Source organism: Numida meleagris, chromosome 5, assembly GCF_002078875.1.
Source record: "Numida meleagris isolate 19003 breed g44 Domestic line chromosome 5, NumMel1.0, whole genome shotgun sequence".
Classification (NCBI taxonomy): Eukaryota; Metazoa; Chordata; class Aves; order Galliformes; family Numididae; genus Numida; species Numida meleagris.
In genome coordinates, this window is record NC_034413.1 from 29,110,422 (window position 1) to 29,134,261 (window position 23,840).

General features: G+C 38.1%; 1 protein-coding gene across 7 annotated transcripts in view; it reads right to left on the reverse strand.

Annotated features, from left to right (window-relative positions):
• Positions 1-23,840, reverse strand: part of ANK3 (ankyrin 3) — a 350,679-nt gene that overhangs the window by 292,832 nt on the left and 34,007 nt on the right. For 6 of the 7 annotated variants that reach the window (XM_021397586.1, XM_021397585.1, XM_021397583.1 and 3 more), the window contains exon 2: positions 17,927-17,965. In XM_021397586.1, coding sequence (XP_021253261.1) covers positions 17,927-17,965 — 39 coding nt within the window. Of the gene's footprint in view, positions 1-118; positions 695-17,926; positions 17,966-23,840 lie in introns of those variants that run through there. The other variant, XM_021397588.1, reaches the window with a different exon arrangement.

A 23,840-nucleotide genomic window follows, 5' to 3' on the forward strand; every position in this document is an offset into this window, starting at 1 on the left:
ATATTATCTGAAGCCACTCCACATCCAGAAGCAAACTGCTCAGAACACAAAATGACTGGGAACACAAAACAAGAAAACCAACAAACCGTTACAGCACAGCGTCTAAACAGGGAGTTACCTTTTTTCCTTTCTTTTTCCTGTGAGCTGGTTTAGCATTTTTCTCCTTCGCTTCCTCACTCATTTTTCAGCAGGTAAATATACAGGGGAAGGGGAGTAAGAGATCACTGCTTGTATTCCAACATGCAAAGCCACTGCAAATATTCACAGCCCTGAAACCAAAGTCCATCTGCTGACGTTTCTCAGACAAGTAACGGAATAACTGCTGTTTAAAGCCAGTCTCTGCTCCTCCTGCACTGACTTGAATTGCTCATAGCCTTGCTGTTTTCCTCAGCAAGAAACTGGGTGTTCTCACACCAAACAGTCTGTGATTCCTCTGAAGAAAAGAGAAAGCATTTTCATTCTTAGCTAGTCTTCACTCCTGAGATAAGATCATGACAACGCTTCCCAGCTTGGTCATCCACAGCGCTTCCAATCTCTCAAATGGGGCTGATGAGCCAGGCAGAAATTAGCTGCAGACGGCTGACAAGCCAGAAGCATTCACCAGCAGATGATTTGCCGTTTCTTGCAGACAGAGAAAGTGAGCTCGAATCGCTCTGATTGCCGGTTGTGCACAATACCGACATGTGTTGAATGCATCAAGGCATACCAGAAAAGGAAGCCTCCGAGAGTGATAAAAGATCAGGTTACTGGATCTCAAAGCCACTCCCAGGCAGATTCAAACAATAAAAGGCACAACACACTGCTGAAGAAATTGCTAGATGAGATGTTTATGTTTCCTACAGCTCCATTTCCCCATCCAAAGAAGCTGCAAATTGCCACTCTGAACTCAACGTTCGTAATATTAATTATTCATCTCATAAAAGCAGCAGCAGTATTTCAGCAAAACACATATTTACAACTATCTCTGCCTGTGAGAGCTTGCTCCTCCCTTGTATGCCTGTTCCTATGACAGGATTTGTAGCCTCTCTCCTAATGCAGCTCTTTCACAGAAGCGTTACGTGCCTCATGTGTGTGCATGACTGGCAGGTTTCAGATCATGTTTCCACATGCCGCTGACCTACTCCACAGAATGGAAAAATCAAGAGAGGTCAAAGACTTCAATAATAATAATTCTCTCCAGCCTGTGCCCATTAAGCCATGTTACACATAACTCACGCTTTTCCAACAGCCATGACAGCGGTCATTCACAAGACATTGCATTGATGTCATTACCACATCTAAGATAGCATATCTCTCTTCAGGCATCCAGGATTCCTATACTGACTCTCTCTCTCAGAATCTCTCCCCTCCACCAAAATAGGCGGGAGGGGAATAGGGGACGGGGGAAATTTGGAGCAGGTATCAGACATCGTGCAGCAGCCTCATCCACTGCTACCATACCACTAAGCTGAGTTAGCAGTACACTGACTTTCCCATTTCTGAGGGCTCTAGTGACATCAGAGGCACCAAGTGACAATCACTGTTGGTTTAGGGGGCTTTGGGAGAAAGAGAATTCTGATGTTGACTTCATCTGTTCACATCTTCCCACCTTCCGCTCTCATTTCTGTAGTATGACAACCAATGTACAGACAGAAAAAGAAAAAAAGATTTAATGCATCGAGATGCAACGCCATTTGCTTCAGCTCTATCTCCTTGTCTCATTCTCTACAATGAATTTCAGTGAGCAACCACAACAGCACCATCACATGGAGGCTGCTTTCTGTGTGTTGGCAACAAGTCCTAGTGCTCACTGTTTGAATGCACTGGAAGTGGACCGGTGCCAGCTGAACCTGTGGCTCTACACTAGGGAGAACTCCCTCTATCAGGCTGGCAAGGTGGGTATTTTTGAGGAGCTGCACCTCATCTGGTGCAAAGTTTAAATAAACACTATCCAGAGACCACTGATGAAATTTCCCTTAAAATTTCCCTTACGTCAGTAACATACAATAACATTTATACTTACTAAGCAGTATGTTGTACAAAATGCAAACACCACTGATAATAAACAAAGCTAGGAATTTAATTTTCCCAGACATGTGGCTTTTAATGGCTGTCTTGGAGAAAGAAAAAAACTCTAGCCTCTCCCAATTCCACTTTTTTTTTTAAATAGATGTTATGTTATAAACTAAAGTGCTCTCTGCTGGTTAACAGTGGTTAAAACAATGCTTAAATGCTCCAAAAACCATTCTATCCTGAAGCATCTATCCTCCTTTTTTCAAAACTGTTTTTGTCTTATGTGCGCAGCACTGAACAACACTTAATGTTTTCTGAAATAAGTCCAAATTGGTAGAGCTAAAGCACAGTTGAATTGTCCTATAAAAAGAAGTTAAAGCGTTGATAAATAAATTGACTGGTTAAAATAAAGCATCTGTAATTTGTGGCATGCTCAGCTAATCATATACCTACAGAGTCACCTCTTAAATGAAAAGATCATAAAGTAACACCATGCTTCTGCATAAGTAGAAATGAAAAAAAAGTCTCTTTCCCCGGCAACCTGTTAGCTGTCAAGAAGCGAACACACTTAAACCTTTCACTGAGCTCAGTATACACAGATTGAGGAATGTCTGAGGTCCCTGCTGAACTGTGGTTATTTCTCTGTGCACTTTCTAGTCCAGTCCATGAGATGAAATTGTGTTTATTAGGTTTTAGGATTCATATACCCTGTTCCTATCTTCCAGGGCACTTAATTACTTCTGAAGCAGCAATAACCTCAATGGCCACCTATTTCAGAATCCTTCGTATTTGTCCTTTTCTTCCATTTTCTTTCATTCTGAGAAAAAAAAAAATCTCTCCAATGCGTATATATAGAACAAGAAGTAGAAATCTAGATGAAGAAATACAGGAATTTTGTAGTCACAAGATGCTCTGAGAGGTAGGGAAAGATCTCACACTTCCATATTGTACAGCTAACCATAGCAACTCTGCTGGAAAGAAACGTAATGTACCTGTCTTCTCCCATTTCAAGTAGTCGTTCACATGTCAACATTTAGATCCTTTCATGATTTTTGTTTCATTTCCTCCTTACCTCCAAATTTGCCAAGTTTTTACTCTAAGTAAAGCCACTATGACAGAAGGAGAAGCTAAGTATTAAATAGAAAAGTACTTCGCAGAAATCTGTGAGCGATTTCTTCGGAAAGGCTTTTAGGAAAAACACATAACAAAAACACACGTTCAGATCATGCTTTTCAACCTTCTTCCTCTGTGGAGCCCACAAAGTTTCTCTACGGTAGTAAATCTGGTGACGGTTGAAATTAGTCCTTTTCTAAAATTACACCGAAGAAGTTACTGAAAAAAACCTTCTTCAAAGCCCCAAGCCTTCTGCATATTCTATGTAAATCCATATATTTAAACACCTAAGGTAACTGAAGAGGAAACAGAAAAAGTCAAATACATCTCCTTGAAAAAAATAAAGATTTTCAATATCCAATTCTTTGGGCATATTAAATTGCGGCTGAGGCACACTACCTGAAAAACAACCAACCACAAAAAACCAACAGATTTCTGAAAATCAACAGAAATCAAGGAAAACTTCAAGATTCTGAAGTGAGCTTCAATTAATATTAAAAAAAAGATCAATACCGATTCAAAATTACATTAAAATACGCTACAGAAACATGGCCATTCAGAAAGAATATATATTTAAACATACAGCAGTACTACTACAAGCAAGGGCACAGTTTGATAAATTTGGAGTAACAATTACTGCCTGCTATCTATATAGTCTGGGCTTACTGGTTTTTGTTGGGTTTTTTTGTGTGTAGTTTGTTTGGTTTTAAATAACACTTATAAAAAGTTATTTCTTTGAGGAAGTGTATCTGTGTATTTGGGTATGTTCTGATGAGCTAAAGCAAAGGAACACAGTTAACACTTGGTAAATGCATTGCTACTTGAAAACTGACATTAATACTATCGTACTTTAAAACTCTTTAGATTCCTGATGAGAACACACACACCACTCTCTGCAACTTACTGCTTAATTACAGTAGTGTCCAGAAGTGAACTTTCACAACCTCTCTGATACATATCTACTAGGACAGTTCTATTTTTAAATCAAAATAACTCGCATAAGAGGACAACAGGACAGGCCAAGTTCTGTCTATCAACACAGTTCTATTTATAACATAGAGTGACTTGTGCGCGAGAAGCAAGGGGTGCACAACTTGTTACTGGTGACCTGTTTTATAACTGTGAGCAGTGGGTTTTAACAAGAAGGCTGTGAGCAAGCTGCTTGCTACACTGAAACACCCAAATCCAAATAGCTGAGATACTTCAAAGTCCAGCTAAAAGAACTATTTGTGTGGAAAAAGCAAGGCAGAAAAAAAAAAAAGACAGCTTGCTTTTTATTTGGATAGAAATCCACAAAATTAATTTAACAGAAGCTTGTTGCACTCAATGTTTACTGCAAGATCACTTTACAGATTGACTACCTAGTACTTCTTGTATCTCAAGCAATATTCTGCTACAATAAAGCAAAATTCAAGGTTAAATCAAGTATTACCTAGACAGGAGTGGAATAAGTGCTGAGAAACTGGAAGGCAAATGAACTCTAATCCTCTCTTTCTCACAAAGAAATTTAAAAAACAAAACAAAACAAAAAAACCCCACAATTTAAATGTCACCATTACTGCCTTCCTTAGCATTTATTCTAAAGAAAACACACAGCTTAAGTGTCAATCTGATTGTTTGCAAAGGCTCGCTCATGCAGAGGTGCATTATCTCATGCAAACAGAAAAACAACGCCCCCAAAAAACAACACTTTGCCTGAAGTTGTGAAAATAGAGTGGTGGTCTCCCTTAGCAGCTGTGTCTGATTACTGGTATGGTTCACTATAGACAAAACTACCACACTGAAGATTATCCTGGCCTAAAAATCATGTCGTAGGCTGGCAGTAACCCAGTCAGTCTCCCTTCTCCTTTTAATGGAAAGTGTAGCAATCGTTCAGACCTGGAACAGCATTCTGAGATAGAAGCAGAAGTGAACTAAAGATACAGGGAAGAAGAGCCTTCTGATTAAATAATAAAGAGAGCTGCAAACTCTCCTATACTATCAAGAAATAATTTATTACATCTCCTTGAGGAGGACAAATATCTGGATTTGAAAAAAAAAAAAGTATTCTGACCTGAGATAAATAAACCGAACAGGAAACCAAAGTAAAGACGTGCAAACTCAGGCTTTTACTTTTTTATTAAGAAGTTAAAAATAATCTGTGCATTTAAGTCCAGGGCTGAACATGAGATGCTAACATGGATCAAAATTGAGCTGCCTTATCTTCACAGTTATTTTAACATATGTTAGCTAACTGAAGTTAAGAGCCTGGAGGACAAACATACCCCTCGAGGATGGAACTGAAGGGAGACTGGGAGTGAAGCCCAGAGTGGCTAGGAAGTTACTCCGTGGGAGGGAGAAAGCTAAGAGATTAAATTCTTTCCGTTGCTCGCTTGAGGGATGAATTAGCTTGCTTTGAGGCATCCCTCAGCAAATGAGGTTGGTAAGAGTTCCAGTTCACTAACAAGAAGATACTAAACCAAAAATTAGGTATGTAACAGAGTCATACCACAAAAATCCTACAAAATTTGCTAGGCAGTGCAAATTAATTCTCTGCCAGCTGAGTCTGAAAATAGTTATACAGAGATCATACCTTACATCCAAGTTGTAGAAGTCCACATTCACACGCTGAGAGATACTTGATGACAGATTCTGATTTTGATTTTACTTCTTTCATACTTTGTGAGACTGTAAATATATTTTGTAGGGAGTTCACTGAAGTTTCAGTCTAGAAAAACAGACCATTCTACTAAATTAAGGAGGCACATCTTACGCTCAGCACCCATACATCACCATTTGCAAAGCCCTGCAGTAGAAGGATGGAAGCAGAAACAGTCTGGTTCAAACCTCCACAGGGGCAATATCAGGACAAGTGTGGGGCAAATGAGCCTCACCCTACAGACAGTACTTCCAACCACACATTCCAGATGTCCCTTAATGTCAGAAACCATGACAGGATTTGACAGCTCAGTGTGTATGAGGAGTTTCCCAGCATGCAACATCTATTCATGGTTATATTAGGAGATGAAGAGGCAAACGAGCTGAGAGGCTGCCACTCCCAGGGCTGTTTCACCATGCTGCATAGCAGTGCCATGGCTGGGGGAGATGTGGTGTACCTCTCCATGGTGCTTCCTCCATCACAAGCCCCCAGGCTGGCTGGTTAGGTCTCACATCATTACAGGGGTTCACACTTTGGTCATCATGCAACAGCGTTCCAGAATAGCACATCTCTGTAGTTGGTGTACATTAAGTCCAACCTAACGTCCACCTACTTAAGCCAACTATGTGGGACAATGTAATGTAACAGCTACACATACATGCATGTGCAGCCTTTTTATTCCCTAAAACAATATAAATTCTGATAATCACAGAAAAGGACAGCAGCTTCACAAGCAAGGAAAATGGTATAAGCCTTCATGACAAATTATTCACAAAACTACAATTCAGTGAACTAGTAAGTGCTGAATAACATGAAGTTAGCATAGATTCAAAGGGCCCAGGCTGCAAGGTTTCTTGTTTCTGTTTTTGCTTAAACCCACACACTCATCTGATTTTTTTCTTGTAATAGTGCAGCAACAAGCAAAGCAGTTCTCTTTAAAAACAAGTGAAAAATACTAACAACATTAGCAAAGCTCTGCTTTGGGACTATGTTTAGAGCACAGTATAATAGGATTATCCAGATTCCCTAATTCGGGAGAAAAACATACTTCATGACATTTTGGTTCGGTGACAATTTGTTCATCTCTTACGTTTTATTTTAAAACACATTATATGCACGCACCATAAAAAAAATGCTTTAGAAGTGCAAGAAAAGCATTAAGCAGTATCACTAACAGAAAAATGTGTAACATTCAAGCTGAAAATTTCCACTAAGAAATTTAAAAACAAAGCATTTTTAGACTCAAAACTATTATGCCTGATAGTGCCTGAGGTATACAAAGGAGGTGACATTGGGGTTTTCAGGAAAATGCCATTCACCCGTTCCTTAAAAAGATATCTTAGAAGGCTTGAAAATCTCTTCTGCTGGAAGACTCATGAAGACTCACACAAGTCAGGCCCAGAAAGACATCACAACACTGTTGTTGTGTTGAATGGCCCCACAGAGGAAAGACCAGAATAGGAATGAAGACTGAAGAGACAAAGAACAGACGTCATAGCTGAAGTAAGCACATACTTTAAAAAAAGATTGGAAACAAGTAAGATTTGACATTCTCAGTTTTGCTTTCAAATTAGATAATGAAGACTTTCTCCAGAGTCCAAAAGCGTTCCAAATAAATTTATCCAAAGTTGTTTGGATAAGTGACTTCCATCTTTGTCTACTCAAAACATATACATATAAACACTTACCTGAAACTGTTCTCAGAAGATAAATAATGCCCACACCTACTTAGTTTGTTTGCTAAACGAAAGCAAACTGAGTGAACTGTCATCTGGCCAATCACCTGATAAAGAAAACAGCCCTGAAATATGGTATGTGGATGAGATCAAGTCTAAACTGTAATACAAACTGTATAAATCTGTGTTTATATTTGTATAAATACAGACAGTCATACTACAATACATACCAGAGGTTGATCAGTTCATAGAAGCAATCAAGTTAGACCTTTTTTTTTTTCCCCTTCAGAGGGGGAGTTTTCCTTTTTTTTTTTTCAGTTATTTTTGAAATTCTGACAAAAATATCCCCAGGAAAAAAATATTTGGGAGCTAAGGGAATGTGTGAAAAGAGGAATGAGGTTTTGTTCCCACTCCTTTCTCCTGTGCAATGTCTTTCATCAGCTCTACGTTTCAGAAAAGAATAGAAAGGTTGAAGCACAGAGCCATTTCCAGGGTGGACAAAATTCGTTATTACTATCATTTCAAATCTGCAACAGTAAGAGCAGCATTTCTTGCCAGTGGTAACACATATAGAATAGGTGAAATGATGGCCGTAATTATTTCAGAGAGCTAAATGACAATTCATATCCTATTTACATTCAAGACTGTATATGGCCAGGATTAGAGTTCTCTCATTAGAAGAAACATGAGTGGGAATAAATTTCTAGATAATGGAGTGGCAGGGAAAATGAGACCAGAGTTAGCATACAAGAGGTCAAATAGAAATATATTAAATCTGATCTTCAGTGATATCAAAAAAAAGGAGAAAGACTGTCATTTTTATATTCCTTCTAATGCTAATATGCCCATAATTTAAAGTGGCCCAAAGACTCTCAAATAACCAACAAATGTGTGTGGTGTTTTTTGTTTGTTTGTTGTTTGTTTTTTTCCTTGGGGATCAGCTGAGGGCAAGGAAAAGAGATATTTGTTTGGAATCTCATATATATATGCAACAGAAATAGTTTGGGATTTCACTTCTTCCCAACATGGCAACATATATCATATACATCATACATATATATATACACATCATATCAGAAAGAATGAAAGAACTTGGTTTCCAAAAACAGATATTGAACATATATAACTAAAATTCCTTTTAAGCTGCATTGGATTAGTGCCTATAAATTAAAATTTTCTATTTCAACTTGCAGTCATGAAAGTAATTTACATACCTTTAAAAAAGAAAAACCGTTGACATCTATAAAGGTCCGTAAAATATTTCCCTAAGCAGAGCTTAATCAGAATTTTCTTTATACACTCTATTGATCTATAGCACCACGTAATATTCATGAATAAAACACACCATGAAGTTTAAAACAAACCTGTACATTTCATTTGCCAGTGTCTATAAAACTTCCAAGAATCTTTTCCAATCTTGAACTACATAAAATGTTCTCTATTAAGAAAAAACAACACACCTATAAATGAGAAAAAAACAAAAGCCACAAGACCTTGGAATAGCTCTGGCTACAACTGCCTTTCCTTTAAATACTGTCAGAGGAAAAAGGCCCCCAGAAATAAGTGAAGCAAGCACAAAAAGGTATTCTTGTCCCTATCTGTAATCACAAATCTAATCTGTCATGCAGAATATGGATTTTTCATTTTAGCCAAAAGCCAATCTAAGTTCGAGTTGTTATTCAATTAGAATAGCTTCAAAAGAAGGGAAGAACTTCAACTTCTCATAAAATGAGGAGAAAAAGCTTTGTAATTCAAATAATTAATTCACGAATTCTCATAATAGATGCTATGGCATTGTATAAAAATCAACTGGATATAATAGAAGGTACCAAAGGTAGCAAGTTTCCAGCTTTGTCCAAGTTGCAAGCTTCAAAACTGCTCCCTTCTATTCTACAGAGCTCGAGATTAACTTTATTGAAATCTGCGAGGAAAAGCAAATGAACAAGGAGAACCAAGAAAACGCCTCCCAGACAGTTGACTAAAAGTTGTGTAAATCCAAAATATTCTTCTTATCTATGCAAAGTGCCCTGAAAAAACACAATACTTTCCTTTTATTTAACATAAGTTTTCTCACACTTTATATTCAAGACCCTGAATTTCATGACTAGTTTTATTTTATAATTATAACTGATTGAAAATAAACATTTTGGAGGGAGTCTGTGTCTTTCTTACCATCCAGTTGTATGTTTAATTGGCAATAAATTAGATCAACTCTCTCAAATCAAGGATATTTTACCCAGGATGGGAACTGGTAAGAAATCTTACTGTCTTTATCCTAATCCACAAGCTTTTTATTCTTACTATCTCTTGTCCTCTTGAGGATGGGGAGTGACAGAACAGTTGGGTGTATGGAAGGAACCAACACTGGAAAGCCAAGAAGGCTTTAAAGTCAGTAAAAGACGACTACCATCATAACGTTCTCTTTCACCTAAGTGTATTTTCCTATTCCTTTTATCAGCTGGGTGGTGAGTGGGAGAAAGAAACCATTTAAATAGCTAAAATGTAAGATGCACTTCGTCATCACGGAATATAAAGCTTACATATGCAAAGTGATACTTAATGCGCACTTAGGGCCTGGAGTTCCACACCTGTGCAATATTTGTTCAGGATGAGTACTTAATATCCTAAGCAAAGAGATGCTGCAGAAAAGGAAAGTATCTTTCTTTCTGAAACCATGAACTAGGCTGCACAAGACACTCCAGATGAATTTGTAGGGATTCACACCTTGCAGACATTGCAGCTATGACATGACACGAGTCATGCAGCTGGAAGTGGCACTTGATATGACAGTTTTACCAAAATGCTGGAAAGAAGTTATCTGCGCTGCAGTTTTTATGCTCAACCTGCCTTCTTCCAGAAATGCTCACTTCGCCACCAAGTGGCAAAGAGACATTAGAAACAGTCCCTTCCAATCAGGACTTCCTGCTTAAAAGTGCCATTTGCTTTTTCAAACACCAATCCACAGTTACAATCTTATTCAAGTGAAAAATATTGATTTCTCTAATACTCTGTAAAGTGTATTTTACTTCAGTGTGAAAATTGCTCACTCACTCTACAGTGCTAACCAGTTATCTCAAGGAATATGCACATCAAGTTCTCTCAAGAATTTTCCTTAGCATCAATCCTAAAACAAACAAAAGCCCTTTTCCAGAGAGAACGTTGCTGCATTTCACAACGTTGCATGCATTCTTCAGTATATTTTTTCTTCACGCATTTGTTTAATTGCATATCACTACAGCATTTCTACCTTCCCATGTGGTGGCCCTCGAAGCTTACAAGCACTAGTCAAGCCCACTTCATCCTCTAAGGGCTTCCCACCATCTCATTCCTATATGGAGAGCTGCTAACAAACTTCACTGCCTGCATCTTTGTAGTCATATCAAACAGAATTCAAACATGGAATATTCTAAAAGGATCTATTCCTCTGGTCTCCAAACAGCAGATCTGCATCGTATTTCCACTCCATTCTTCATAGTATATACCAATCAGAACAGCGTCTAGAGCAAAAGACAATTCCTTGCACATCATACACGTCCCATTTCCACATTATTTTAAGGCAGTGCTTATCGTGTCTTCTTGCTGAAGAAGGACCATGAGAGCATTCAACAGTAATGGCAATACTTGTTCTGATAACAGGATGCATTAGCAGGAACAGATTTCCATATATTGCATTAATAAAGTTCATATTTTGCTATCTGCATGTGGCCTTCTTCAGAAGGAGATTCAGCTTCTACTTATACAATTCTGATAACCAGAAAAGCAGTTTAAGTTTCATTACCATGACATGTAAGTCAGTCAGAATAACCATTAGCTAGAAATGTTGTAATTAAGAAGTCCATTTTCAAAGTCTTACTGGCTGACGAAGAGAACGGATTACTGCCATTTGATTATGAAACTCCAGGGTAATGTCATAAATGCTTCACAGAGACACCATTATTAACATGTATTTAGAAAAAACAAAGCAGCAAAGTGTATGCACTGTACATGCACTGGCTTAGGCCCATTTCAGAGCATAAAATTGGAGCTATTTCAAGCTCCAATTTACATAACAATTCAGTTTCAAGTTGCAAAAATCAGTCATCCAACACTGTTCTAAGTTGTGAATATTTTTCTTAACTTAAAGATGATTACTACTCACTTTATGACAGCTTTTAAACTGATTGATAAAATCATGCCAAACATGGATAGAGGAATTACTCTCAATAGAAAGTCATATTCTTTCACTTCATTACACTTATCCATCTACATTCTATGCACAAGGAGTTAAATTGCCATCTTGTTTTTCTCCTGTGGTATGGCAAACGTGCTATTCTTTTCAAAAGCAGTTTAAAAGTAAGCGCTATTTGTCATTCTTTTTCTTTGAGATTCTTCCATCACTCCCTTTACCTTTCATTTTCCCTTTAAATGAATTGTTCTCCACCCTCTCTCTTTCATTATGTCATCTGCATCTTCTTGACTTGAGTGCACTGTTCTGTCTCAGCACAGCCACTGAAACTTCGTACCAGTCAGAAGATTCAGACCCTACACTTTCCTCCTCGTTCCACATGCCCTCTCTACACAGATCAACTCCCTCTACATACCACCTTGGTCACACATCTGACTTTGCCTTTTGCACACATACCAGCCTCTGGAATCAGTGCCTGTGACAGCTCTCCAATGTCCATCCACTCTATCATGAGACAACTGTGAACTCCAGTAATTTCTCCATCCATCCACTTCCTGGCTTTTTCCCAGTCACTCTCCCCCACACCTTTACAGTTTAGTAGACTCAGAGGTTACCTTTTGGACCTACTGTTTCACTCCTTTCCAGGCATAGGTGAATACCTGCTCTCTTTCAATTTAGATCTCAGCATCAGTTGCATTCTGCATAACATCACAGATAATGCATTATCACACAGCTGGTATCTGCCTAGCAGTTGGGTTTTTTTTAAGCATCTTTTAGCATATTTTCATACTTGCTTTTTCACTTTCAAGACTACAAGTTTCCCAATTAATTTCTTCCCATGTGTTTTCAGCCTTCAAGGTTTTTCTCACAATCCACACCCATTTAACCCAGCATGGTTAGTTACCCTTCCCAGGATTAGATTCTAAACAGCCTAATCAGTTCCTTTTTACCCCACACTTTGTATCTTTCAGGCTCCTCAGAACCTGGTACTTTGCTTATTCACTGTACCAAACCCTTCTGGGGCATACCCCTTCTGTTTGCCACACTGCTGTGATCACTAGCGGTCCTATTCCTCACATTTATCTTAAGAGATGGGAGAGGATGAAATCCTTTCACAGTGACCAAACTTAAAAAGATTCCCTGTTAACATCTACATCTCCTGTCACAACAGCTTCTCTCTGCTTGGGAAGAAGAGTTCCCTAGCTCATGTCCTGAGGAAACTAGGCAGTTTTGCTACTGGCAGGATGATAGAAAATGGTGCAGTTTCTATAAAGAAGCCATCATCATTTCATCAGCAAAGACTGCTTCAGAGTGATTGGCACCCCAGAAACTTCAGACATACACTTGACTAATTTTCTTCACCCCATCCTTCAAGTGATCTCTACACATCGCTAAAGATACAAGGGTTGCTTGAATCTGATAGTTTTCCTTGTCCTTAGCTGACTGCTTCTGTCAGCAGCCACTGCTCACACTCGAGGATTCATGTAATACCCCTCCTCCAACAGGTGCTGCACAGATGCAACAAAGCCATTACATAATGGAAGTTTGGAGATAAGCCCAGAAGCCTTGCCATCTTCTGCCGAGGCATCATTTTGGCCTGTTACTTCTGAAGCCAGGAAAGTATAATATTTAGAACCCAAACCTTTCTGGCATTTTGCATATAAAATTGCAGCATTCAGAAAAAAGGTAATTCTTGTAATTATGTAAGGAAAATTCAAAACTGTCATTTGTTTGAAAAAGGCTGAGATAAAGTAACAAAGTTTAGGTTTCCATTGTTAATGTTCTTTCTACTGAGAAAAAAAGCCCTCAGAAATACACTCAAGGTAAAGTCTACATAACAGAAGATAATTTTTTTATTCTTACACGCTGAATAAAGAAACTTCCAATAGAAATAAGATAATTTTGATTTGAAAAATCAAATGAGATATTGAAAAAAAAAAATCACAAAACAACCATAGTTCACAGGTACTATGAGAAGTGAAATAAGAAGGGTTTTACTGATTGCTGATATTGCTGATGGCGGCTACTACTAATTCTAAGGTACTACCAAAGGTTTTTTTGTCATTTTCATTTATATTTACCATTTTGTGTCTTTGCATAGAGTAGGGCAAAACAGATTAACTAAAACTTCAAAGAACAATCCGTCTTGCTCAGAACCATTATTGTGATTTATGTATTTATGAAAATGTTCTAAAAGGAATAGCATACAATAGGTTCCTAGCTAAAGCAATATTTGCCTGCCAAAAATAGCTGTAGTAGCTGACTGATTTGTACTATAGAGGAAGAAGGAAGAAAAGCAACTTTCAGACTTACACTGCAGACAAAAGCTAAACTAGAAATCCCAAATACAATGTTTTGTTTGGTTGGTTTTTTTTAATCACAGTTCTGGAATGTTCATGTGGCTCTACCACCTGGTACATTGCACTCACAGTACTTCACCTGTCAACTGACTTATAAAAAGATTTGTAAAAAGATCAATTTATATATATATATTATATATATATATATATACACACTATATCCACTAATACATACATGTATATTAGTTGAACTTATTACAAAACTACAAATTCGTATATACATGAATATATGAAATATTATATATAGTATACATGAATAAATATATGAAATAAATTCATATTATATATGAATCAAGGTTCAGATGTCTTATGAAGAACTAAACCAAAATCCTTTGTTGCTTGTTCTTCCTAAGAAGATCTAGAAAGAATTATTTTCTCTATCCCTGGTGGCTGATAGATGAACTGCTTATGATACTTTATTAAAAGAAGAAAAACACTTGGAAAAGGCATGCCATGGTATATATCTCAGGAAAAGTATCTCAGGCACAATGCTGATGCAAGAGCAATGATAAACTGCCTTCGATATCTTAAAAATGATAAACTGTGTTCAACATGTCTTTTTGTCAACGTATGTAGAACTAAAGTGGGGTGATGGATAAAAGGCTCCACTGGACCACGTGATGCCACTGCAAGTAGGTCATGAAAATAATTCCTCAATAAGAAGGTAACAGCATTTCCCTCAAAACTCAAGAGAGCAGATCAGAAGCATCCACAAAGACAATAATCTGTTCACTAGCTAATATACCATCCAAAAAAACACTGGGGGATACTTGCCACTGATAAATAATGCTGAGGTTTACAATGTGTTCCTATAGCATTAAGAAAGTGTATTAGCACTGTCTCTAATGCCTATCATTCTTTGTCTTCTAACTGCAGTGCTCTTTCTAAAAATTTGTTTTGTTATAACATATATAGGTTTGTTTTTGCTAATAACAATCTAGTAGTTTTAAGTATAGATATGTGAATGAATACCTTCTGTGTTATAAATTGAGCTGCTGGGATTTCTAAGAAATATAAGCACAGACAAGACAGTGCATTTGACACTCAAGCTTTTGCTACGCAGTCACATTACAGTATCTTCACACATGAGCTCAAAAGACTTCTAATGCACACGTTGATGCATATCAAGGCTCCACATGAACACAGCTAAAAAGTCAGTAAAAAGCACGCGTGATCTGTAGCAGTTTCTTCTACCAGTTGAAGAATCAGATCCAATCCGATTCTTTTTTTTTTTTTTCCCCACCAGCTGACATTAAAAATTCTCACTTGGAGGTCAAATATTGGAGGAAGCACTTATTTCCCGGGCACAAATTCACACCTGAAGTTAATCATGGACACAATCTATCTGTAAGACACTATATAGCAAAAATGTGAGAGTCAAAACACTAAATTTGAAAAGCCAATACATTTTCCTGAAAACTGTTTGAGTAGTTTTGTAGGATTTTTGTTTTCCTTCATTTTGTTTTCATGCGTGCGTGTGCCACAAATTCCTGCAAAGGCAAGTCAACAGAATTCTCAGTTACTCCAATATCATTTGGTAAGTGCAAGATTAAAAGAAAAGTTTTACATTCCCCAAATTCCAAATTTGGCACTGCATAAACTTGGATCAGCAAAAACCATATAACAGATGCAGTTAACAGTACTTAATCATTCCACATAATTTCTGTAAAAGTCATTTTTCCTCCAGTAAATTTGTACCCACCATGTTGCGCACTGCTTCCTGAGTATCATGCCATCATCTTCCAGCTGAGAGAATATCAGCCCCAGAGTTTGTTCCTCTGCCTGCCCAGTCCCCACTTTTGGCTGCTTCCATTAACTTAACACAGCTTTAAACAAAAAGGCCAACAGATGCCAGCTCTAATTTCCAAGCCTTTATATCAAAGTCCTGACCAGACAGATAACTGGCACAAAAGACTGAAGCAGTGAACTAGATTTCTAAAATGCTGCCATCTGATTCTCATCCCACACAAATATGTAATCTAAGTAATGAAAAAAGCTTTCATCTCAAACATCAGCTTGTTCAAAGCTCCTCAAATCAGTAAAATGTTGGAGTTTGGACTGAGTCATGACAAGGTAAAACTGTAATGGTAAGAAATAACCTGAACAACAATAAAAAGAACATACTTAATGTCAGGCAGAAGAGAAAGCAATTACACTTTCAGACTAGGACTGTCAGTTTAAAAATCATACAATGTGAAGAAAAAGCAGTTTTACATCTTTCTTTCAATTCATGATTCTTCATCATAAATTCTAAGCTCTCATAAGGTTTTTACATTCAGCTTACCTTTTCATTGCAAAAAAAATACAGTAGCTATTTCTGTTGAAATTTAAAGGAAAATTATTTGTTTCTGGCATTAAGAAAATAATTAATGCATTGGTATAATTTCCTCTGCGTCCATTCTTTTAAGTATGCACTGCACTTCAATTCTTTAAGGGTACAAAAATAGGAACCGAATATTATCAAGCTCAGCAGGCACCAAGCACACAGGCCCGTGTACGATGACAGCATGCGGGATATAAGACTTAAAAAGGAAAAGTGGTCATCACAGATCATTATAGCTCAGCCACTCTCATTGCATGCAGTTGGTTATTAGTCAGCTGTTACCACTGTTCAACGCTAACAAGGAAGCAGGAAAGGTAGAAGAGAACTGCCTGCTATGTGGAAACAATTCCTGGTGTTCCCCTGAAAATTCCCATTTCTCCCCTTTCCCTCCTAACAATCAGCAATGCAGGGTTCAATTGTGCAACCACTTGATACTTGTCAGGTTGGCTGTCTGATGAGCACAACAGAGCAGTGAAGCAGCAGCCACCAGTGAGGGTGCCCCATGAAGTTAGATGTTAGTCAGCTGGGAACATGCCTAAGGACTACGCATCCAGTTTCATTAATTAAGAAGCTTTGTTTCACAGAATCAAATAATTAGACTGCTTGGCAAAAAGAATGCTCCTCTCTTACGGGCAGTGAGTTAATCAGAGCAGTGAGAGGGTCTTCTAGCCAAAGAGCATTGAAAAGAAGAGCCACACCTCCTCCACGAAATGTGTTACACTCAGGAGAGAGCAGCTGGGGATGTTCCAACTTGAACATGGAGAAGTGATCAAAGGAAGACATCCCTGGCTCACGGTACACTTTTAAAGTTCTAACGGTGTCACCAAGAGACTTTCACATTAGTTTGTCTTCAATGATTGGTCACAGTGTCAGTGTGAGAGCTTAGTTCTGACACCTGGAAGTAAAATTGAAGATGTTCATTTTCTACCAAGGTGATGGCAATTTCAGGACCAGCAAATACCTTGGTGTTTAAAGCAAAACAAAAACATACTGCGGAAAATTAGGTTACAGATTCACCCATTTAAACTTTTAAACACATCACAAGGTCCAAGAAATACAAAACCGAAGTGGGAGACAGTTCTGTGAAATGTTTGGGTAGTGGTGGTGTTTTTATTTTTGGAAAATAAAAATATAAGTGAGCACTAAGAGGTGTCTGTTTTGTGAAGAAAAACCATGAATCTAAAGAGTAGAATTTAAATACATTAAGGGAATGAAGAAAGTTGAGATACAGTTAGTGTAACCGTCTGATTAGATGGTACAACAGGTCTGACACAGCATCTCCAGTGCACGTATTTGTTTGAACCGGTGACCGTAATGACAAGTAATCAGAAGTTTTTCCAGTACAGAAACAGAAAAATCAACTTGAAATAAATTATTCGCTGTGCAACATTTGGCCTTATCATTTGTGAGAAATATGGTACCCGGACTAGAGGAAAAAAGAGATGGAAAAAGAAATGGGAGAAGGAGACAAGATATTCCCGTCCCAAACTTCCTGGGATGTTTTACAGTATCCAATTTCAGGGGTTTTTTGTTTGTTTGTTTTTTAAATTTCCCTCCAGCACTGAGCTTTACTTTGTAACTTTGGTACAGGAGCTGGAGAAATAACAAACTTACACGTAAACTCAGATAATGAACAAAAGTGGAACTTCAAGGTTTTACCTTTCTGGGGCTTCCTGGAGGGTAGAATCTGGGGCATACCTAAAAATAAAATGAAATAGAAAAGAATTAAAACTGATAAGCAAATCAATCTGCATAGTGGTACAAATAAACACAATGCTTACCTGAAAACATAAATTAATATTAGCCAGCTCTACTGTGGGCTAAACCAGGTTTCAGAAATACCCATCCTATACCATACAAACAAATACAATGTGGAGCATGTCAACACAAGCATGAAGTCTCAATACAATTGACTGATGTCACAATGTTTCACATCCCACAGCATCTCTCTTATCCCACAGAGATTTTACAGGTACAAGTAGTTTTTAACCTATGTAAAAAATACCACTGTATCCCAGAAATCTGTCCACACAGTTTTTCTGAACAGATCTACAAATTGCCCCTTGGAAACAAGAAAAATAAAAAAAAATAAAGAATCCTGAGAGATTAGACAGAATGGAACAGCAAACCAAAAGCCTGCAAAGTACTGAAAAAGCATGAGATCATCCTTTAACTTCTGATAACTTTCCCTCTAGTTCTGCCAAAAGCTACAGATAGGGAAAAAACCTGCAAGATGAAGCCTATGAAAAAATAAGTAGAGACATCTGCTTCATCTACTTGGAAAAATAACAAGAACAGAGACAGTACACATTCTTCAGCACACTTCAGTTTAAGCGTATCAGTAGCTTTGGATTCTAGATGCCCCACAACAGCGCTTGACCAAAATGCGTCAGCGAGGAAAGTGGTCAGGGACACAAGCAGGTAACAGATGACTTCTGGGCAGGGGGTGGGATGAAGGCCAAGCAGATCTCACTGAGTTATGTCACCACTCCCCACAGCAATCCACAGAGTTAGGAATATCCAACTTCAGGTGCAAAAGTGGGAAGCTGAGCTTGTCGATCTTACTGAAACCCCGTCCTTTTTCAAAGTCCATTTGTTTGAACTCACTGGTTCAAAAGACAAAAAATAAAACAGAATGAATGAATGCAGTGCCAGTGTGACTCCGGTAAATAACACTGAACTGCTTGCTCTCAAATATACTGAAATACATTAGAAATGTAAAGAGAGGTTTTTTATTTCCAATACAGGTGAAATGGCACTCAGTTACAGCAAGATGTGCAGACTGTGAGGTGACTGTTTATCAGTCCAATTCTTAACATGAAAAACATTGTCTTAATTTCAATAGTTCTAAACAAAACTGTTTTCTCTCTTTTTTTTAATAATTTATGCCTTCCCACAGAACAGTCACTCCCTTTGAGCTGCTTGATTTCAATACTGATCACAAAAAAATTAGCTAAGCTTCAAATTGTTGCACCATCTCTGCTTCCTGTTAGTGAATACAGCACGTAGCATCAGAAAATGTATGGAGAACAACAGTATCATTTACTGTCACAGACTGCCCAGACTGAAAATCAACTGGCAAAACTACCACCTTACTACAGAAACAGTCCAATTGAAAAAGAACCACAGAGCATTTCTCATTTTCTACCATTCCTTCTCAATATACTTAAATTCTATGTGAGAAACTAAGCTCTAGGGATATATTACACTTGGTTTGGCTCTTTTGTCAGAGCGGCAATGCAACAATTTTTTGAAATGTAGAATTCATAATGAATTATTAACAATAAATCTCTATAGAAAGGTCAGATAATTCCATGTATCATATGAAAAGCCAAACAGCTCAGAGATTGCTTTCCCACATAAGTACATTCTGTCCAATAACTTCAGTAATGAAAAATAAAATATTTTCACAAGTCCCTCAAAATATATCTTGTTCCAAGACCCAACGTTCATACAAAACATTTCATTAATAATCAGGAGGAAAAAAGAAACAACAGCAAATAGCATCGCTCAACAAATCATTAAAATTTCCCATAATAAAAATCAAACAACCTTCCAGTTCAGTCTTCGGCTACTATTCCAAACAATAGGTTCTGCCTCTGTAAATATTATGTTCCCGTTTTAATTGTTAAGTTATGCTAAACATTACACAGATCACTCAACAAATCGTCCTTAAGGTACCTGAAGAGGTCTTTAGAATCCCTAGCGAATAATTCACGTTTCCTTTTCGCCATTCTCTCCTGGCATAGAAGGAGCACCTTTAATTCAATCACAGCCCTAACTTCACAAAATCAGAACATGAAATTTTAATACCACCAGGAAACAGTCATAAAGCTCACACGGAGAACCTGCTATGCAAACGCGATTCACTTCCCAAATGGAAGAACTAAAAAATCCTAAAATTTAACTGAAACATCAAACAAGAATCTGAAGAGACTGACCATATGCTAAACTCTCGCTCTCCCATACAGGGTGATGAATTAAGATACTAGTGTAACTGGCTGCTTACTACAATCCTGTTTATGACACTCACATATGTTGCTTTGGCAAGTACTCATTTTTTGTAATCTAAGCAACGTGTTAGATTTGAGAACAATTTTTTTTTTTACCTATTTCCATAGAACTGGAAGAAATACTACAAAAGGACTAGAAAATACATGAAGAGTAATTGTTGTGCCTTTGCAACTGGCATGATGAAGAACATTAGAAAACCAAGACAGCGAAACAATAGTTCAACTATTAGTATTTTCAGAAACCTGAACAAAAACCTGGTAATGTAAGGTCTATGGCATTATGAAGGGGATGTACAGAGGGAGGAAGAAAACTGGCCCTGAAATGGAGCCCTGCAGAACACCACCAGTGACAGGGCACCAGCATCACATAACCCCACATACCACAATGCTGGCTATATGCTGGACATTTTGTCCAGAAAGACATTGTGGAAAGCTTTGCTGAAATCCTAAAAGATTGCATCACCTGGCTTCCCATGGTCAACTACAAGGGTAACCTTGTCATAAAAGGAGATTAAGTTCATTACACAGGACTTCGCCCTTGTGTACATTTGTTGGCTGTGACAAATGACTACATTGTCTTTCAGGTGTTTTTCAGTAAATCCCAGAACAATCTTCCCCACAATTTTACCAGGCACTGAAGTGAGACTGATAGGCTGTTCTGGTTTAACTTGGGCAGATAAGCACCACACAGCCATTTGCTCACCTCCAACCCCACACCCCACCGGTGGGATAGGGAAGACAATCAGTGAAAAAAAAAAAAAAAAAAAGGTAGAATTTGTAGGCTGAAATAAAGACAGTTCAACAGGACAGAAAAGGAAGGGAAAATTAATAATAGTAACAGTAGTAAAGAATACATAAAACAAGTGATGCACAATGCAATTGTTTATCACCTGCTGACCAGTGTCCAAACAGTCCTCAAGCAGCAGCAGCCACCCCCAAAGCTAACTCCCCCATGTTCTATTGCTCAGCACAATGCCATATGACATCAGGTAACCCTTTGGCCAATTTGAGTCAGCTGTCCTGGTTCTGTCTCCTCCCAGCTTCTTACTTGTAGAACAGCACAAGAAGCTGAAAAGTCCTTGACTCAGTGTTAGGTACTGCTTAGCAACTGCTTAAACACCAGTATGTTATCAACATTTTTCTCATTCTAAATCCAAAACACAGCACCACACCAGCTACATGAGGCAGCAGTGTGCCCAGGTGGCCAAGAAGGACAAGAGCAACCTGGCTTGTATCAGCCAGTAATAGCACAGCCAGTAGGACTAAGGATTCTATGATTCCATCTATCCCAATTGAAACAAGGAGAAAGGTCTGTAATTGCCAGATTCTTTTTTCTTGCCCTTCTTGAAAACTGGAACAATGTTTTGACAGCTTCCAGTTGGCTGAGGCCTCTCCAGATTCCCAAGACCACTGAAAAATGATGAGATCTGCCAGCAGTTCGAATAACTTGGGATGAACACCATTGAGTCCTATAGATTCTTATGTATCAAGCCAAAGCAACAAATCCTGCTCAAGTTTCAGGTTGGCTGGGAGATTTCTTTTTATTACTGCAGTCACAGTCCTCCAGCGAGATTCTCTAGGTATCCCAGAACCCTCCACTGATGTTGAAGAGAGAGACTAAGAAGACATTAATGTCTCTGCATGTCTGCATCCCTGTTTGTCAGTTGACCAACCTCATCAAGTAATGGATCGATGTTACTTCCTTTTGCTGTAGACATTTAAAAAAAACATTTTATTTCCTCACACAGTACCTGCCACGTTCAACTTTAATTGAGCTTTTACAGCTCTCTCCCTGCAATGGCAAACAGCATCTCTGCAGAGTCCGTTTCACCCAAACTCAGTTCCAGTGGCCACACACATTTTTTCTGCCTAAGATCTAGAAGAACATCCCTACTCAGCCAAGTCAACTTCCTGTCCCATCTACATGACTTCCAACATTTCAGCATTGTTACTTAGCTCTTAGCAGTGTTTCTAACACTCCACGAGAACATTAGTCTCCACACCCCCCAAAATTTGCACTACGAAAAAAGTGTTACTTTGACAATGGGACTTGATAATCAAGAGTCCAAAGAACTGCTATATTTGGAGTTTCACAAAACCCTTTCTGACGAATTGGAAGCTGAGGGATATGGGTTGCAGATTTGCAGTGAGGGGTGGTGGGGAAGGAGTGGAATATATCTGTACTTTCCAGAAGCAGTGCAAGGTACAAGGAGTCCTCTGAATGATCTCATTTTTAATAGATCAGATTCCTCTTTAGAAATTCATTTTTCTCATCCATTTATTCTTAGGCTACACTGAAGTTTCTGTAACCAACAGTACTATAACACACAGTTCTTTCTGCAGCTGCTTGTGTGTCGTATCTAATATACAGAGTTTGACAGAATACAGACATACAACATCCTGACCTCCACAGAAATACTAAGCTGGAGATGGCTAAGGTAAATTATCTCAGTACAACTTATTTATTGAATGTTGCTCTAATACTTGTGTTTGCATGCATGAGTCTGGGTGAACTAAGTTCCTGTATGTAAATGCATATATACATGGGTATGTATGCTGCGGTGTGTAATACTGATTTTATGTTGATATTTATGAAAAGGCACCATTAAGTCTGGAAAAGCAGACATGAAGATATAAGGCTACATTTTTAGGCAACGTAAATAGAATTTTTGAGGTAACACAAAAATTCAATCACTTGCAAGTTGTAGAAAATTTGGGTTCTGATTAGGCATCACAAACAAGGTCTACCCTGTTATTTGCTCTGCAATGAGGAGGGATTAGAAATACCATGTTTCCCAATATCTTGAGCAGCTGCTACCACTCCTATACATGCCCATGAGTAACAGTCAAGCCGGAATATCAATTAAAAAATTAACAGAGCTTCTCAGGGACAAAGATTTGGCAATTTACCAAACTTCCATGCATTCTCCAACAAAACCTGCCTAGGCAATATATCAGGCAGCCAACATAAAAGACCTCTTATGCGACAGAATTACTTAGTTTAATGAGTTGCCAAAGAGAATCAAAGGATGCCAATCCTTTGGCAGCAGCAGGTGTGTTATTAAGCATGGTCAGCAATATGATGACTAGTAAGTACTCATTAATGATATGCAAACAAACAAATACTTTCAGCAAGAGTAGGTGTCATTTCAGTCTCTCATACTGAAGCAGAAATTTTATTTCTGCGTTGTCCAGGACACCAAACTGAGATATACGGACTCCGCCCATTGGTTCTAATGAGACAGGAGAAGAGTGACATATTACTAGGGGTTTGGTTGCTTTAACAAGACAATATGCACAGACACATATGAAAGTTTCGTGACTCTAACAATAAGACTGATTTGATATCAGCCTTATGAAGCTCCACTTTTACAGAGAAATATTCATTTTCAACAGTGACTCAAAATAAAATATTTAATCAGTATTGATGGTAGAACTGTATCTTTATGAGACTGACAATTTTAGACAATGGTTTGACTTACTGCTTTCGCATTTCAGAAGTAACAGCCGATAGTGTCACACCACTGGCAGATGTCTCACTGTTCCACTGAACACCTGTG